This window comes from Lupinus angustifolius, chromosome LG06 (assembly GCF_001865875.1).
Source record: "Lupinus angustifolius cultivar Tanjil chromosome LG06, LupAngTanjil_v1.0, whole genome shotgun sequence".
In the NCBI taxonomy this organism is placed as follows: Eukaryota; Viridiplantae; Streptophyta; class Magnoliopsida; order Fabales; family Fabaceae; genus Lupinus; species Lupinus angustifolius.
In genome coordinates, this window is record NC_032014.1 from 16078399 (window position 1) to 16098275 (window position 19877).

Genomic DNA, 19877 nt, shown 5'->3' on the forward strand with positions numbered 1-19877 from the left:
CCATAATTATATCAACACAAGCCCAAACACAAATTAAATATCATCAATCATAACCAAATATCAATCATTTATCCTTCATACCTTCACCATTACTATTAAAGCCAAAGACAAATTCAATTCTATCATAGCCACCATCACATCTACATTAGCCAAACCTAAATTGAATTCTATCTTCATCATCATCACCATATCTACCCAAGCCAAACCCAAAATTTATCATCATTACCACATCACCAATCATAGCCCAAACACTTACCAAAATTTGCATGATCATTATTTTAGAAAAAAGTTATGTATGAAATAAAGAGCATAAATGCAAAATAAAATTGGAAGCTTCTCAAACTGGACAGATTTTAAGATGATTCATGGCCTAGAACTTGACAATCTAAGCTTACCAAATCAATATGGATATAAGAATGACTTGGATTATCTCACACTGGGGTAGTGGAAAATCACAAGAAGACCAAATTGGGGCAAATTTTGGTGTTGATCACATTTTCTAGTGGAAAGTCAGAAGAAGCCAAAACTGAGGCAGTTTTTGGGTTGATCCCTTTTCTTGTAAAAAATTAAAAGGAGCTCAAAACTGGAGCAATTTAGAAGTGATTTCTCATGATGTATTAGTTAGATCAAACACAAGAAGTTAAAATCTCTCAATCAGATACAAGAAAGATCTTCGATTATCAAACATCTTGAAGAAAGAATGACTAATTGTTCAAAGCTTCTACTTTCCATCGAGTCAAGACATCTAAGGGTATTCAAAGAAAAGAAAAGAAAAAAAAAGGAAAAAACAGAAGAAAAAAAGAGAGTGCTAGGTTGAAAACCCATGTAGGCAACATAGAAAAAGGTGAGTGGTCTTAAGTCGAAAACCTACAAAGACGACTTGAGATCGTAATAAAATGAGAGAATTCCCGACAGATACCTACATATTGAAAGTGTGCATGTCAAGAGGAACACTTTGGAAAGCTCTCCTTATATGTCATGGTTTTGATGAGGACAACCTATGCCTATAAGAGCTTGAAGATCATCAACAAATCAACGTGCTTAAGTCTTTAATTGGTACTAGGCTTAGACTATAATCTAGTTTAAGTTGAGTAAAGGCTTAGGGCACCTAATACATGTCTCATATGCATAAATCTTTTTAAATCATTTCATCCTTGAGATATGTCATTCATAATAGGTTCATGCATTACATAAATACATGTATATGTGCAACATGGATGCCTCAGCAAATCCCTAAATCATTTTTGGCAGCTTGGGTGTCTCAGCAAATTCCTGAATCATTTTGGCAGCACGGGTGCCTCAGCAAATCCCTGGTCCATCACGGCAAGCATGAAAACTGCCTCAACAAATCCATGGTCCACCAGCAAAGCATCGATATGCTTCATCAAAATTCGGTATCTTCCCAATGGTCTTTTTTTTCTGAGCCTTAACAAAAATAACGTTCATTTCTTTACTGGTTACTTACCATGATATTTCTCAAACCTTGGTTTTCTCACTATCAGGTAAGCAACAAGTAAAGAGGGACAGTTGTGAACGCCCATTTGGCTAGGCCCAGAAAACGCCCAAAATGTTTTAAATAAAATTAGTAAAATGACTTTACTTAATTTTAATGAATAAAAATAATTAAAATCACTGTATGGAGTTTTTATAATTGTTGTTGAAATTAATTAAATCAGAGAAATAAAAAATAATACTTGGAACATCTTTCTAGAAGCTTCATTTTAGAGAAATGTAAAAAAGAAAAAATATAACAAATGATAATACTAAATTTATGTTGATAAGGTTCCTAAATCTAAGTGATTGGGTTAACAAAAAATAATACTAAATCTATGTTGACAAGGTTCCTAAATCTAAGTGATTGAGTTAACCGAAAATTCAAAAATAATAAAAATAAGAAAAAAGAATTAAACTAAAATAAACCTTAAAAACCTATAATCATTCTTCCAAAAAGGAGGGATAAAAATTATCTTTTATTATTATTTAATTTTTATTTTTTTTCTAATTTTATTATAAAATAAATAAAAGATAATAAATTTTTTATTAATTTTTATAATTAAATTCGAATTTATAAAATAAATAAGATAAGGGACATATTTTAAATTCCAAATAAACAAAAAATAATTTTTTATTTTTATTTTTTCGGAAATATAATTTAAAAAAATTAAAACATATTCAAATATAATTATTTATTATTTTTTCGGAATTTAAAGAATATAAAAAGTAATTAAAATATATTTAATTAGATTTTCAAATGTAAAAAATAATAAAAAATATCAAGTCAAATGTAACTTGGTGGATGGTTTAAATCCCACAAAAGTGGGGATAATGGGCTAACAAATTAATTTTCCAGTTAGTAAAGTTTCAGATTATTAGGTCAGATTTTTTCTTACAAGTATGTGAGTTTAGATTAGTATTAGGGGTTGCAAAGAAACACTGAAAAACTAAAAAAACACCCAGAAAATACTATTAACATCATTGTGAGAGAGAGAAAAATGTTTCCTTGCCAGATTATCTAGTGAGGTCGTGAGCATCATTGCAACGTGCATCCTCACACATAAGCCGTCGGATATGCATACTTCTCTCATCTTCACGTTGACCCGGAGATCCATCCAATAACAGGATGAAACGTGTCCCAGTCCTTGTGCGCCTCACCACACACGATCCTGCACCAGTGAAGAAGACGGGATCCGCTACACGCAGGTACACAAGTTCTATCCGTGCGCCCCCTGTCCAGCCTGCCACAGTCTACCACGCTCCAGGCGCAGCAAGCGCCCTATCCTCATCCAACCAATTCTCGCCACATGTCAAGAAATTCCCAGGCAAGCCACATACGATCCAGGTTTCCACAGTGCAATGTTCTTTCACTTAAAACTAGTTTTTCTCATCTGTTTTATTCTTTTGTGCACCGTAACAATAATAATAAATCTGTAAAAAATAAATTTTGTACTAAAAGTTCACTAATTATATTTTATAAAAATTCATCAATGATAATACACACTAAATTAAAATTTCTTAAAGACTTTGGATAGACACAAAAACAAAAGAATCTCATTACTTTAGGGAATAATTAATAATATGATTTTTTGTTTATTCCTTTTTATTTTAGCAATGAATCTTTCTTTTGTTTATTTTATGTAATTACCCATCAAAAAGTAATCACATCCTAAAAGATAATTTAATAAATGATTGTATGGCAAAAGAAATCACTTTGGTATATTCTTGAATTAAATCCAACATTATTGTGATTACGTGATAATTAATAAAAATTCTTTTTGTAAATAAGTCAAATTATGTTTTAATAAAAATCAAATCTCTCAATAAAATAGAACATTACAACCTTACACCTTTTTAAAACGAAATAATTTTAGGAATTAGTCAAAGATGGAGAGACGGTCACCTCGTAGGCTTCTTTTTTCTCAACTCATCTTCGAAAGATCACGTTACGCTGTCTTCTTTCACTCGATTAATCCCCAAATTTAATAAAGAATGTTATCTTTAATTAAATTACCAACCAAATAAAAACTTTTTTCACTACCAAATAAACATGCGAACTAAACATTTTTTGACAAAAAAAAAATATTTTCCTTATTTAAAATACACTCAACCAACAAACATTTTTCAACTAGAAAACTACGTAAGCCTTGATTCTCTTAATAGGGACCGATGTCAATCTTGTCAGGCATAATAATAAAAAAACATGTTTTTTCTTCTTAATAATTGATTAATTAATCATAAAATTTAATAATACTAATAATAATGAAAAAGTCATATATTTCAATGAAGGGTACTGCTTAAGACGGGCGGGTAGGGTGCGAATACGTTCCCTACCTCGTAACCAACTCCCGGACCTAGATATCAAAAATCCAAAAGCCTAATGTAATTGAGCTTAAAAGATTTTTCTACATTTTAACTACAAAATGTAGTGGCGACTCTAATCGAAGTCGTGCTGCCAAAAATCGGGGCGCAACAGCTGGCGACTCTAATCAAAGCCCAATGTAATTATTTATTTTTTGTAGCATTAGATTGGTTAGAGAAAATTCCAGGATCATTTAATCAAATTGGTAAACACCCCTTCCCTGATTATTTATTTTTTGTATATCTTTTGAGTTTCGTCTCATTTACATAATACTTTGCAATATCATCAAATCAATTTCTACTGTACATCCAATTCCACGTGGCAAACCGTGAATATTAAACATATCAATTTTTAATGTTGTGAATATTTTTAATAAACCGACCTAATGTTATAATATTAATATCTACTATGTGAAAATTTTGAATTGGATTATGCGTATATGATGCAATTTAATTGTCCAATCGATTACTGGAAATATCTGGACGACAATTGTTTTACCTGTGTTCAGTCTAGCTTTTAACAACAAGAGTAGGTTTACCAACTAACAAGATCAAAAAGAGAGAAAAAAAACTAACAGAAAATGCATGCAATAGGAAACAATTATGGCAGTAAATGGGAACCAAATATAGAAAATCAAGGTGCCTTGATTGACACACATTGAACCCTTTTCTGTATTTCTGATGCTTCTCATGCCATTAGCTTCACTATCATTTACTAATGGAACAGGATGAACCAAAAAAAATGATCTAATGATCAAAGCCTCCTCCACCTTCATTTGTGGAGAAGAAATATTTTTTCCAACTTTATCAGCTCAAAGTTTTTCTCCCAAGCTAGTCAGACATGACAAGAATTTGCTTGGTTATCATTGATTTTCCTCAAATATATCATCATCTTGATCAAGTACTGGACTATTCTTCGTGTATGCATGGCTTGTTTGGTTAGTTCCATCTAGCAAGGAAGACCGAACTACCTGCAAATTCATTCATTCTTTTTCTTCATGATTTTGATAACTATACATATCTAGAATACAGTACTAGTGAATTTCAAAATAAGTTTATCCCTACAAATACAATCAATTGCACCTTTTACCAGTTAACCATAAACTTGTAAGTTGTAATATATGTGTGTGGACGCAAGTGATAACATATGGGCATCACTAATCTGCCGAATCTTTAATATGATCAACCCTAGCTTACTCCTGAAGTCTACCAACTAAACACCTAGAAATAAAGCGATAAGTCGATAACTGTCTCGGCCACTTCTAAAACCTACTATGAACCTACCTTTATCATGGAGAACCACCTTCAACTTGGCAAAAGACCATAAAGTCATCCTCCCTCCATTTAGCCTTCACTTTTTTCATGCCATAGATAAGCTCGATACCTAATTGTTAAGGACTATTAATAATGACTGCACACTTGTGAGTTTTGTGGCATTATAGCTAGATTCAGAGACCAGAACTACACTATGACTATAACCAAGTATCCATGAATTGGTGTTGGTGACCAGATGCATTAAGGAGATTAATAAAAAATGAAGTTGGGCACCCGGATTATACCATCAGATTTTCTAGGCTCGATCATTTGATGTTCGGGTTTTCTACCAGACAATGGAATGAATAAGTATAAAATGCTATGACCAGACAGCAAGTAAGCACACACTTTATTGCTTTAAGAGAGAGGGGGGATATAATACATCTAATTTATAAAAAAAAACAGTCAATAGCATTTAGCAGGTTCAGAACACCAAACCTTTTCAACTTCTTCTAAAAGATGTGTGTTCTCCTTTAGGTACTGTATTGCTTTTTCTCTTCCCTGCCCCAACCTGTTTTATGATAAAACCATGAGAACTCCTCATGTAAAGACAAACCACCATTGAAAAAAGTAGAGGAAAGACAAAAGAAGTAAGGAAAATATCAAAACAGAGAAGCAAAACCAAATCTTGTTTTTGCAAAGTTAATTTCCTCCACTAAATAAGAGGAAGAATTCTTGTAATATGGAAGGGACAAAAGTATAAAAAAGAAACATAGTTCACATGAATCTACCACTGGTGGAAATAAAGGACTAGGGGGGAGGGAGGAGGTTTGCATTATAATGAAAAGCTGTCCTTATATAACAGAAAAGCAGGTCACATCAGACAGAAAGCAATATGGTAAGGGAGTAAGTTTTTCTGGATGGTGGAAATCTGATATTATCCTTCTATTTCTTTACGAAGTATTTTCTTTCACACAGATGTTTGGATTTCTTTGATTAATTACTGCAAATATATTCTATACAACAACAAAAGAGCAACTACAAAAAGCCTTTTTGAACCAGGTAGGGTCAGCCACAACGATCAAACAAAGTCATTTCATCCTTATAGTAAATCATGTCTTCATAAATATCATATAAATCTAAGTCCATTTTAATTGTTTCGTCTATATTTTTCTTGGTCTCCTTCTGTCTCTAATAGTTAGCCTATCCTCCACTTGTTCTACTCTGATTTCTAATAGTCCTCTCCTCACATGGTTAAACCACCTAAGGAGATCTCTAATGCATTCACTCGTGATCCTATTTTGTCTTGTATTTCTACTTACCCAACACAACATCCTCATTTCTGCAACTTTGAGCTTATGCTCGTGTTGGCTTTTTATTGCCCTACAATCAATACCATAGAACCCAATATTTAATTCTCTATTATTTATAACTTGTTCTCCCACACAGAACAGCAAAGTTATAATTAACTCTCTTGTATCAAGCTGAACTAAAAGCGCCTTGTGAAGTCATTAATTCGGAGGCTGTAAAAAACATAGCAACAGCATGAAAGAGATCATCGAAAAATCAATACTCGGGTTCAAAAGCATGTTCTGAGATAGTACCGATGATCCCCATAGCTATACCAAGAGCCTTTCTTTAAGACAACATCCATCATTTCTGCACAATCTAAAATGCAACCCTGCATTCAAAATGAAGAGTCACACAATAGTGATATAAACTTAAGTTTAAAATGCTTTTATGCGGCAACACTCACCAGCTTACTGACTCCCTCACCAAATATAATCTCGAACTCAGCTATTTTGTATGGCCTTGATACCTAACATAACTGATTAAGTTAAGGATATCCTGAACGAAAAGTAAAGTCAATGATAAATGCAGCATAATAACGATGAAGAAAACTGTCAGCACAACAAGAATCTGCTACCAAACTAAATATAGCAAATAACATTAGAGGAGTCACAAGAAATGGCCTTGACAATTTCATAGCCTGTTTAGATCTTCCCGAAGAAGCGATAAACTGATGGAAAAAAGACTCAGAATAATGAGAAGGGTAAAAATGTTTTTATTGTGAAGTTCAAGTGAAACCAAAAACAGGGTCAAGCAAAGTGCAGCTCAAGAAAAGAAATCAAACTGCCATAAGTCACCAATGTGTACCTCCTAAAAGGACCATGGACATTCTTGGACTTGCTTTCGGATAACAAAAAACCAAAACTCTACTGAACGACAACACTGTTTGTTTCACCAATTCAAACAAAAAACAATTGGTCTTAGAAGTTCAAAATAAAGGTCGGAGATAAAAAGAAAGAACTATCCAAAATTCATGGATTAGGGTTCTATCATTCCACACATTACATGCTGAAGCTACCTTTGTCACAAAAGGCCCTTTCACCTTCCACGATTTTCCTGTCTAAGAGTAGCTAACATACTGTTGATGTTAAAAACCAAATCTCCTTAAAGCTTAAGTTGTGAGGTGGAAGAATATCTAATATATCTACGACACTGCCACGAGCCCTTGGGGCTTGAAGCAAGACCAATACATAGGCTCACTTTACTTTGTGCACAAATATAATTTATAAGAGTGTATGCAACATAGGTCGAACTTCTGACCACACTTGATCATACAAGCTATGATACCATGTTAATATCTTTAATGTCCAATACAATCACTAAAGGATGAATTATGCTCTTCAGGACACAAACTAGTTGCAATGACCACAAGCAAAGGTTTTCAAGATAAAACACCATCTATGATCAAGCTGCCATGGTAGTCACAATCTATTGGGTACAATTACAAAGCTTAGATTTCTCAGCTAATATTTGCAATGGCTTAAATGTTTTCTATATTTTTCTTTCAATATACTTTTTAAAGTAAGAAACACATCTTAAACTGTTCTTTTGTTCCTGGGAGATAGTTCTCCAATTTAGTTTGAATGCCCTGCAACACATCCTCTGGCTTTATTGTGTTTAATTAAAAAAAATCAATGACCCTAAACTTAGAGTAATTTGCCAAAGTGTTAATTTTTTGACAAAAAAACATGTTCCAACTGCAAGTTCAGTGAACAACACAAACAATTGAATATAGGCAGAAACAAACACAACTCTTACAATTCAAGCCGCAGAGAACTTTTATGCAATGGTATGCAATTTAGATTATCAATGTATCATATATGTTTAAAGTAAATTCAGGCAATGTATTTAAATAACAGATAGATATGTGGCAGGAATGAAAAGATCAATGTTGCTAACTAAAAAAATAATTAAAAATGTCAAGTTCCAAATAATTTGTGAAGCAACCTTTCAGAAATGATAATAAATCACATAAACACACTTTCAGATATGTATTCAAAGAGTCTAGCTTGCCTTGCTCTTTTGCACCCTCACACGAACTTTAAGGCCAATTTCTTCATCTCCTTTAGCCTAAAGGGAAATGAAAATGCACATTATATATTGAACATCATGTCACTATAATCTAAAGAATATATTAGTACCAGCTAACAGGTAAATCTTCATGTGTAAAAGGTACTGGAATTTTGGAGAAAGACTGATGCCAAGGTTTAAAGATGTGTGCTTACAGACTTTATCTTCCCTATAGAACGAACTTCTAGTCGAAGTGATGCGAAGAACTTCAATGCAATTCCACCACTTGTCACTTCTGGATTTCCATAATAGACACCAATCTACAAAAGCAAACAAAAGGTCAAGCCATATCAACAAAAACTAGAGATTTAAATAATCTTGACATAATTCATTGAACTCGTGATTAAGTGAGCATTCGCAAATTTAAAGTACTCGTCATAATTAAATGCATGCAGTCTTCCAGAAAGAAAGTTGTAGCTAATCACATAAAAGTACCTTATATCGTATTTGATTCAAAAATATAAGAGTACAACCAGCTTTAGAGGCATTTCCAGACATCTTACGCAATGCTTGGCTCATAAGACGAGCCTGCAATCCCATTTGCTGCATTCCAATCTCACCCTATGTATTTATATGAAAAAATTAGTTAGAAATGAAACACAATCCCCTAAATTATAAAACACATGTACCTGAAAAGTAAGAACAAGAAAGTTATTTGTTTACTTCAATTTCTGCTCGTGGAGTGAGAGCTGAGACAGAATCCACACAAATGAGATCTACAGCCCCAGATCTGCACATGCGATCTGCGACTGTAACATGGAAAGTTCAATCAATTTATATACACCATACAGCACACTGCCAATATTATCCTATCCATTCCAACATGACCACATTAAAGGCAAATATATTACTCTCAAGACCCATCTCTCCATGATCAGGTTGGCAGACAATCAAATTTTCAACATCCACTCCTAATGCTTTAGAATATGTTGGATCAAAAGCGTGCTCAGCATCAACAAGCACAGCATTGCCACCCAACTTCTGCACACCATAAACATGTTTAGATCAAGTAAACCATCATGAACAGGAATTAGTGATTGAGAAAAGTCCATAGCGATAAATTGCCTGCACTTCTGCTATAGCATGGAGTGCAAGGGTAGTTTTACCACTGCTCTCTGGTCCAAATATCTGGAAATACATATAGCATATAATGTCATGTTAGAAATACAGCTCAAGCACCAAAAGTCTCACAAACTACTCCAACATGTTACAGTATAGCTCAATCACCACATATGCTGCACAACAGGTCAAGGAACCAGGAAAAAGTAGACTGTAGACTGATGGGGAGAAACAGAAGTTTAGCAGTGGTTTCAATTTATAATATTCTTTTATTGGTAATTTTTTTACGGAGGAGGGGGAGAGAGGAAATTTTGCAGTTGGTGGGGGTTTCAATTCAATATTAGAGTTTAAGTATGCAACTATTGTACATAGCAAAGAAATAGCCAAATCCAGCTTGATAACCAAGCAACCCTAGCTTACCAGAATCCTCAAATAACACCAAAGTTAATAACAAATACCCAAATTTAAATAAACCCCCCTCCACACGAATCCATTCTTCCTAATTTATCCACCATTAAAATTATGATTCATATTCTATCAAGAACCCAGTGAATGCAGAAATGATTAGAAAAAGAAGAGAATGAATAAAAGCATACAGCCAATACCTCTATAATTCTTCCTTTAGGAAGACCACCACCTAAAGCACAGTCTAATGTCAAACAGCCACTGGGAAAAGTTTCACTGCAACATTCAAGATGATAATTACATGTGAACTGCTCTAAACAACAGAAAGTAGCAGCAGAATACAGTTTACTACTTCTCTAAACTGTAACAGTTGAGTGGGAAAATATGTGAGAAAGATGGCAAAGAATGTGGAGAAGATACATACACCAAAGCTCCACCAGCACTGCCTAATCTTGTAACACTTCCCTTTCCAAATGAGTTGTTGATATCATTCATCGCAGCTTCCAGTGCTTTTTGCTATAATGAAAGTTGCGTTGTCAGATTGAATATACTTTTAAATTAGTTTAAGCCACAAGATGGGAATATGTCCCATCAACAATGCATTAATCCTTACATGAAAGTTGAAACCATAACAGAAGAACAGAGTACTATTTTTATGGACCATACATCATGAAATCAAGGAAGACTACATTAGTCTAGGATATGAAATTATCAACATAGAAACAAGCGCATGAAAGTCAAAAAAGGAAAATTAACTAGGCCTAATTCCTGAATTGATGTGAGACATCCCATCAATTTTGGTGAGTCTGTACTTGCTCTACATAGCTTGATGCCAAAGTGTATATGATTTTCCTGGAAAATGACATGTCAACCCAAATATGAAGATCTTCTTACAAGCCAAGTTTTCAAGACCCAGCCCTATTCCCTGTAACATGCAAAATAAACAATCCATTGACAAATGATCCCTCTTGGTAACCCCATCCCCTAACCAAACGAAGACCCCCATAATCATCTCAACCAGAATCTCAACCAGAAACATAAAGAACAATGTAAAGAGGAATACGAGACAAGGATGCCTGCATGATAGTGATGTGACCTTGTGGGGAGAAGAAACCAAAAAAATCCAAGTCAATTGATCATAGGCCTTCTCAAAATATATTTTGTATATTATGCCGTTTCATCTTCTTTTATAATAATTAACCACTTCATTAGCATTAGTACTAAGAGCTACCTAACAAATGTTCTATGTAGTAGTGTAACGGTATTTCACATCACATCTTTCTAAAGATGATGTTTTAAGTTAGAATAACTTAATACCATTTATCAGTGCATGATTTATCAACTGATGAAAAATTCATTTCTTTATTACAGTATGATTGAAAGGGTTATGAAGTTGCTAGCTGCTAGGTTTTCCTTTTATGTCCAACTATGATCCTAGCATCTGTACAACTATGTTCTGGCTGATACAAGTACTGCAGTCCCAAAGATAAGAATCAACTATAGATTTCACAAGTCCAAATACTTTTCTTTGCAAGGTTGTGACATTTGGAGATGCATGCTCCTTTCCCCTTCTCTTCACAAAAAAGAAATACATGAACAACAGCATACTAAAGTCTAAAACCATGCATTTTCTCTTAAGCTGCCAATGCCAGTTCCTCCAATTTTCTAGAAGCTGTTCAGTTGTTTCAGTAGAAGATGCCACAAAAATGCAAACAACACATTGTCTCAACACTCTGACTGCTTATTGTCCCAAACTATGTAGGAACACCAGGTAACTGATTTGGAAACGAAATAAAGCATTAAAGAGCCTACTAAATTCAACTAAGCTCCTAAATCAAATGAGATCCTGTAGTCACTGTCTATAACTAAATGCCAGGCCTAGCTTTTGCTAATTGCTACATTCAATGTCGCTGTTGAGTCAAATAAGTGCAGCATAACATTTACAGCACTAAAAGTTCAAACAAGAATAAAAAAACAATGATAATAAACTCTTGTTCAAGCCTCAAGGTAAAAACTATAAAGTATAAATAGACAATAAAACCACAAACTGTTCTAAATAAAAGCAACTTTTTCCCGAAGAGAAGTCAATGATCACTTCCCTAATAAGTTGTAATAGATTTTCAATGATCACTTCTCTAAATTTCACTTTTAACTTTTATACAATTTTCACACTAGTTCAATGGAATACTAGTTTCGAAGTAAATCAAAGTAACAGTGAAAACGTTGAAGTTTAAACCAAACCAAACCTAACCTAACAATACAAAAGGATAGAAATAAAGATTCATACCCTATCAAGAAAGCGAGTGTCAGAGTCACCAGAAAGAGCGCCATTGATTCTTCTTTCAAACTCGCAGTGAATCCTGGCGTGTTTGGAAGCAGAGAGAGGACGAAGAGAGTGGAAGCTGAGAGGAAGAGAGAGAGGTGAATAATAAGGTGCTTTCAGAAACACACTGTGACTATGGGGTTTCAGAGAGAACACAAAATCCATTGAACAGTAACGGAAAAAACACTATACTATGAAGTACTAATACTTCTATAGCGCAAGAAAAACATGAATATGTTGAGACAAAAGAATCTATGTTTGGGTTGGGTTCTTCGTCCTTGGTAATATACCATTTAGTATTTACATATATTCTATTATTAAACTACTTTTAAGTTTTATGTAAAAATCTTATAGAGTCGGATCAAATATTTTTATATTTCATCCTCTTAATCGTTTTTGGTGCGTATTCATATTCTAATAAGTTGAATTTTTTGGATTGAACCTTGGATGAAAGTGCATACATACAGTGAATTAATTGATTAATTCGGAGAGCAGTCTACCAGTCTAGCTGCATGAATTGTAATGTGAGCCCAATCTTTGCGATGGGCCATGTTATTCTATAATAAAGAAGAGGGTTCATTATAACCCAACAAAATTTACACCCAATTTTAGTATGAAATTTCCAAATCCTTTTATTCCCATGTTGCATGTATGGTGTGTTTTTCTAATGCGCCTTATGATGTGGGATGTGTTTACTAATGGGCCTCATGCTATATTTGATAACTTGGTCCATATAGCAAGAGTCCCTTACCTTAAGCCTTACATGATCTTCAAACCTTATGGTTTATCTACAAGTTGATTTTTGAATGTTAATGCAAAGAAATGAAAGAGTTTAGAACTATGAAATATATTTTTTAAGATAATTTTTAAATCTTCATTTTCTATACATTTTCCTTCAAAAAGTAACCTGTTAACGAACCTATGTGACGATCCTCCTAAGTTAGGCTATATTGTTTGTTGGCCTTGCTTAACTCGAGATAATAACACTTGTACTCATCTTAGATCGATCATATTAATAAGGCGTTGATTTAATGATGTAAGATTTTGCTAGACTTTAGAAAGATCCAATGATCAATAGTTTAATTCCCGTGAGCAACACTTGAAATAACTTCTTATTGTCACGGGTTAGTGAAAACAAAGCCAAGTTATATCTACCATTATCATCCGGCCAAAGATCAGACCTTATGCCTATTTCTTTCAAATCTTTTTGGGCTTTAAGATTGTCTTTTGATTTAGACTTATCATGGAGCAAAGTATATATGATATTGCCAAAATATTTTTTTCAATATGCATAAAATCTAGACAATGATGCAACAAATTAAACTCCCAATATGGAAGTTCAAAGAATATGCTTCTTTTCTTCCATTGTTTAGGTTCTTCTCTAGATCTTTTTCCAGCTAGTTCATCTACAAATAGAATAGAACATGGTTATGTCGAACCACAAGGAATTGTCTAATAGAATGAATCTCATGAATATGTCACTACACAAATAATGAGTTTAAACATATTTTTGGTTGGTTTTGTTGAATTGAATATAAATAATTAACAATAAACATAAAACTACATATTAACAAATTCTTGAGGAGATAAGATCTTTTTGAATAAGGAAAATATATTTCTCAACTTCTTGTGAGTTTGAACTACTTAGACAAGTTCTTATGTTTTACTTTGATTAACCCCACACACCAAGTTCTAAAATCCTCCTTTTAGGATTAGGAATTGTCTAATCCTCCTATTAGGCAATTCCTGGTGCACACCACTCAGCGCACCTGCTTCACCGCTAAGCTGCTTGTTCAGCAGCTTCTGATCGTGTTGACTAGGACGTGGCCTGGTGCTTGCTGATCTGGTCAGGAGTCTGGTTCTCCGCTGAGCTGCTTGGTTGGACCACTGAGCTGCTTGTTCAGCAGCTTGGGCTTGTGCCAAGCTCGTGTATGACCGTGTCAAGCTGAATTTCTGACCGTGTCAGGCCTAATCTGGTGCTAGGCTGAGCGGCCAAGCAGGTCCGCTCAGCTGCTTGGTTGAGCAGTTTGGTCCAGGTCAGGCTGGTGGTCATGTCAAGCTGGTGTCTAGGTCAGCTCAGCGGAGCTTGGTCCACACTTAGCTGCCTGGTTGAGCACCTTGATTTTTGACTTTTTTGCTTTTTGCCATGAGTCTTTTTTCTTCTTTTCTTCATTCTAAATCCTACCAAATACATAAAAAAAAAGAAACACAAACACAAATATTCTAGATTGTGATATTTTATACAAAAAGTATTGTTTTAAGTTGGTTTTACTCAATTATGCTCAAGATAAGTGCCATAAAAGTGTATGAATTTTAGGTATATTTGGCACTTATCATCATGCATGACCTCACTTCAAGTAGTTCACCATAGGCTTTTCAGGAGTAGCTCACCATAGCTGGTCCCATCGCTCACAACTAGCCTTGTTGAGTCAAGCTTAAGGAGGTGACCAAGCTATTTGATCAAGCGACCAAACCCATGCTGAAGGGTTTGGTCAGCTGCTGAGCGGTGCAAACAAGCACCTCAACGGTGGCAGGGAAATTCTATAAATAGGAAGGCATTTCCGTCATTCAAAAAAACTTGGAGAATAATCTAGCCAAGAACTTCTTCCTTGAAACACAATTCTCTCTTCTTATTTTCTTAGCTTGAAAGCTCGGTTCATAGGAGCTTTTTGTAAGTAAGTTTTATAATTTTTAGTTTATAATTCAAGAGGATAAAGGAGAAGGCAAATAAGATGCAAAAATCCATTTTGTAATCTCATTTGGAACTTAAAGCATCCAATCCTTGGATGGATGTCTCATGCTCCTAACAATTTCATTTGAAAGTTGATTATGTATTTCTTCATCCTCTTTTATTCTAAATTTGAATTTTAATCATTCAAGTTGGTTTTACTTTTGTTTTTGTTTTCTTACCATTTTCCTCTCCCATACATACAAACTAAGAAGTGCAATAAATTTTGTACTTGAGTGAGTAAGAAATGAGTTAATACTTTCTTTGGTTGAGGAGGAGAAAATGAGAGAATGGGGATTAGTGAGAAAGAGATAGAGGAAAATTATAATAGTTTTTTTATGTTTTGGCATGCGAGAAAGAAAAGAAAGAGATAAAAATAAATTTTTGAATGTTAAAAATATTTTTACAATAAAAAAAGCATAAAGAAGTGTTTTACTACTAATTAAATAATTAATATTATAAAATGTATTTTAAATTAAATATTATAATGTAAAATATTAAAACATGTTCATTGTAATATATTTGCCATAACATTTTTCCATTAAATTGATTAATTTATTGGGTCGTAGTTTGTATAAAAAATAAGATAAATGAGGAGTATTTTTGTCATTGTTAAACATTTTTGTTTTCCTTTATAACCCTATTTCTCATGTAGACTAAAAGAAAAAAAAATTACTAACTCTCTCTTCTTTGTCTCTTTACCAAATTTTAGAATTTGATTGAAATTATTAATCTTGAACCATATATTAATTTATCATACAAATGACATAAACTACTGTAATGAATAATCTTTAACAAATCAAACACCTTAATCAAATTTAGTCTTTTTTATTAGACAATAGAATTACGCCTTAATCAAATACTTCAAGTCACCTCTAATACAACATCTTACCAAAACATCTATGCTCCATGTCAACAAATAAGTGCTTGAAATATATAAACGACTCCGCAAAACAAGTGATTGATGTTTTCCATCCCTAACTCACACAACACACACCAGGAGCCAGTTCTTGGTATCTTCACCTTCCATGAGAAATGGAAAAGATCTTGCAGTAGCCTATTTTAAATTACATACCTCTATAATTATAGTCGCAATATTGTATTTTTGGATTCTCCACAATGATATTGCCACTACAATTGTAGCAGGATCTACTACATTCTTTAATAATTTTATGTAATTGTGACACAATGTTACTTCTACGATAATTTAAAGCCTCGATTGTGCATCATGCAACAAAGTGAGTAATTCCCGCTCTATACTCAACCATCAGCCTTCAATGATACAATCTTCTACACAATTGAAGTACCCAAACCAGCCTGCCCTCTATCGATGAATATAATTTTCCACACACCTATTTTTTTGCAAGGACATCATGTATCAATCTGTAGACAAGTTCATAAACCAATAAGGTGTTAGTCTAGTGTATAAAGCTTCACTATATCTTCAAGGTTGAAGGTTCGATTCCTGGGAGCGACACTTGTTGGGAGGGACAACCATAAACCCCGAAAAAGATTAGTTCCTTGCCAAAAAGGTAAAGGGATACTCTTGGCAGTACAAAAAAAAAACAATTTCACACAACTTTCATCACCCTACCGTTTCTCCTCTCCAAGCAAAGAGTTATCATCACACCCTATTATTTTAATCAAACATTCAGGGAACCAATCACTACACCAAATAGAAATCCCAACATAATTCACACCTCTATTAACCACTATCCATGACTAGTCAAAAGCACCATACCACATTTCCATTGTTCAAACCTACATAGATTCTTCATTTTAAAGTATACTTCATTTCCATTGGGCTAGTAATGACAAACTAAAACAACAAAAGTCCCTAATAGGTAAGCTTCTCTTTTTAGGGTTTGTTTGGGAGTTGAATTTTGGAGGGGATGGAAGGGAAATGGAAGGTTTATGAGTCATTGACAAGTGTATTTCATGACTCCCAATCCTTCCATTTCCCTTCATTTCTCTCCAAAATCCAACTCTCAAACTAATCCTTAGTCGATTTACAAACTAGGTCCAATTTAAACCAAGAAATTAGCCTCACCTCCTTGGAACTCCCCAAAAAATATTCCTTTGGACTAGATTATGTAATGGTTGCAATTATTCCTTTGTAATAAATTGAAGTTGTGGTTGCAATTATGTTATGTTTATCACAACTGCAAACAAATACTAGAAAATATGGTTGCAATCTTAGTCTACATAGACTCCTAAAACTACAATAATACAATAGAATTTGATGTTGCATGATGCAATTTAAAACCATCATTCTCATGCTAAAAGTGATTTCAACTTTGAAAAGTAATCTAGTAGATAGGTATACTATTTAGAATTGAATAAGAATTATGATAAATTCTTATGTATCTTTCCAACCATATGTAATAATGTGTAGTAACAGAGGGACAATGGATAGAATATTAGGGTATATTTGCTTTTAATATTGAAATCAACTCTCCACCAGGTACAACTAAGAGGAACAGTACATTGAGTGTGAAGTAAAATAGAAAAAGAAAATAACAAATAGAAGGACACATAGAGAAAATAGCCAGGGGAGAGAGAAAAGATAGAAGGAGACATAGAGAAAATACCCCTTTTCTTTAAATAATAAAATCACTCATTTTGTTATTGGTCCTATGCACTCTACTGCTTTTCCTCACACCCATGTTTTCTAGATTGGTTGTAACTAACTTCTTTTTTCCTCTCTTTTCTGCTGAATCAGCCCTCCCATGTGCATTTTCAGGTGGCAGGTTCATTACATTGCCTTCCCCATTAGGAGGAACCATTTCCTCAAGGTTGAAATGTGGATAACTTGCTCGAATTTCTGTAGCATCCTCCTAAGTTGCCTTTTTTGCGCTATAACCTTCCCATTGAAGGAGTAATTGATTAATGGAAGTAGAGCTTTGGATAATTTCCCGAGTGTCAAGAATGACTGCGGGGCACAATATGGGTCCCATATCAGACGTTGTAAGAGGTAGTAGAAAGTACGGCTATGTGGAAATGCCACAAAACTCTTTGAATGGAGAAATGTGAAACACATGGTGAACTTTTGCTCAACAAGAAGCTACAATATATACGTCACAACTCTAATTTTCTCTAGCACTTTGAATGGGCCAAAATACTGCATATACAATTTTTTATTCTTCCTTAGAGCTGCCAAATGTTGTCTATATGGTTGGAGTTTAACAAGCACTTCATCTCCAATTTGGAATTGACTTGGTTGCCTCTTCTTATCAGCAAGAAGTTTCATCATTGTTTGTGCCTTGGCTAAATTGCCCTGCAATTGCTCCAATAACAATTCCTCATTGCCTAACAGTTCTTGTATTATTGGAGTGTATATCTTGAGAACTTACATTGTATTGAAGTAGTCTTGGTAGTTCTCTTCCATATAAACCCCGAAAAAGTGTCATTCCCAAACTAACGTGAAAATAAGTATTGTACTATAATTTAGCCCAAACTAATAGTTTGGTCCAAGCTTTTGGATTATCAAAGGTAAAATACCTTAAATACATTTCCAAACATTTATTGAGAGCCTCAAACTGTCCACCTGTTTGAGGATGGTAAGCGAAGCTCATAGCCAAAGTAGTCCCATGTAGTTTGAAACATTGTTGCTAAAAAATACTGGTGAATACCTTATCCTTATCTGAAACAATGGACTTGGGAACACCATGTAACTTAACTATATTCAACATAAAAGCTTCAGCCACACTTTTGTGAGAGTAGTCAGAATACATTGCCACAAAAGATTGTATTTGATCAATCTATCAATCACTGCTATAATAACATTAAATCTACTAGAGTTAGGCAAACTAGTGATAAAATCCATAACCACATCTTCCCATACCTGGTTGGGAATAGATAGTGGCTACAATAAGCCCTCAAGTAAGGCATGCTCAGATTTGGCCTTTTGACTAATGGTGCAGGTTTTGACAAACTCCTTTACATCCTCTCTGAGTGTAGGCCAATAAAATTGTGTAGAAATTCTAGCCATTGTTCTCACAATTCTAGCATGACCACCAATTAGAGAACCATGGTACTCCTCTAACACTTTTAGATAAGAGGGTTGTGAGAAGGTAACATCAATTTTCCTCTCTGAGTGTGACATGCTTATGAACATTTGAAATCATGTTGATCATCTTTAAACTTAGCCAAATATGAGTTTGGATAAGCTTTACCTTTTGTTTGAGGACAAACAAAGTTTTAAGTTGGGGGGAGTTTGATAAGTGCTAAACATACCTAAGTTTCATACACTTTTATGACACTTATCTTAAACATAATTGAGAAAAACCAACTTAAAAACAATACTTTTTGGATAAAATATCACAATCTTGTATATTTGTGTTTGTATTTCTCTTTAATGTGTTTTGTGGGATTTAGAAAGAAAAAGAAAAGAGAATAAAGACTGATGGTCCAAGAAGAAAAAGAAGTCAGACTCAAGGTGCTCAAGTAGACAGCTTAGCATGGACCAAGCCACGCTGAGCTGACCTGGACACCAGCCTGGCACGGTCAGACCCAACCTGGCTCTGTCAAACCAACCTGGCACAGACCAAGTTGCTCAAGCAGACAGCTTAGCGGACCTCCTTGACCGCTCAGCCTTGCACCAGACAATGCCTGACATGGTCAGAACATAAGCTTGGCACACGCCCAAGCTGCTCAAGCAGGCAGCTCAACGGTGCCACATGTGTACTCAGCGGTGAACCCGACACATGACCAAGTCAACAAGCACTAAGCCACGTCTCAGTCAACACGATCAAAGCTGCTCAAGCAGACAGCTTAGCGGTGCCACATGTGTGCTCATCGGTTTGCACCTAGAATTGACTTAGCCATCAAGAA

The 19877-nt window shown here is 34.4% G+C and overlaps 1 protein-coding gene across 1 annotated transcript; it reads right to left on the reverse strand.

The window, feature by feature from the left end:
* LOC109350066 (DNA repair protein recA homolog 1, chloroplastic-like) lies at positions 4352-12591 on the reverse strand. The gene is made up of 13 exons (XM_019591194.1): positions 12281-12591; positions 10418-10509; positions 10194-10269; positions 9595-9657; positions 9381-9510; positions 9193-9278; positions 8965-9090; positions 8685-8789; positions 8473-8529; positions 6866-6928; positions 6714-6790; positions 5608-5680; positions 4352-4826 (listed from the first exon to the last, which is right to left on the reverse strand). Exons 1-13 carry the CDS (start codon positions 12479-12481, stop codon positions 4719-4721), a joined length of 1257 nt encoding a protein of 418 aa, XP_019446739.1. The 5' UTR covers positions 12482-12591; the 3' UTR covers positions 4352-4718.

Excerpts from the sequence above, each read along its gene's own strand:
- LOC109350066 (XM_019591194.1), bottom strand. The coding sequence starts at position 12,481 with ATGGATTTTGTGTTCTCTCTGAAACCCCATAGTCACAGTGTGTTTCTG. Across the intron at positions 9,511-9,594 it reads ATGCTATAGCAGAAGTGCAG|AAGTTGGGTGGCAATGCTGT; the intron begins GCAATTTATCGC and ends TATGGTGTGCAG. Across the intron at positions 9,279-9,380 it reads TGGAGAGATGGGTCTTGAGA|TCGCAGATCGCATGTGCAGA; the intron begins GTAATATATTTG and ends TCCATGTTACAG.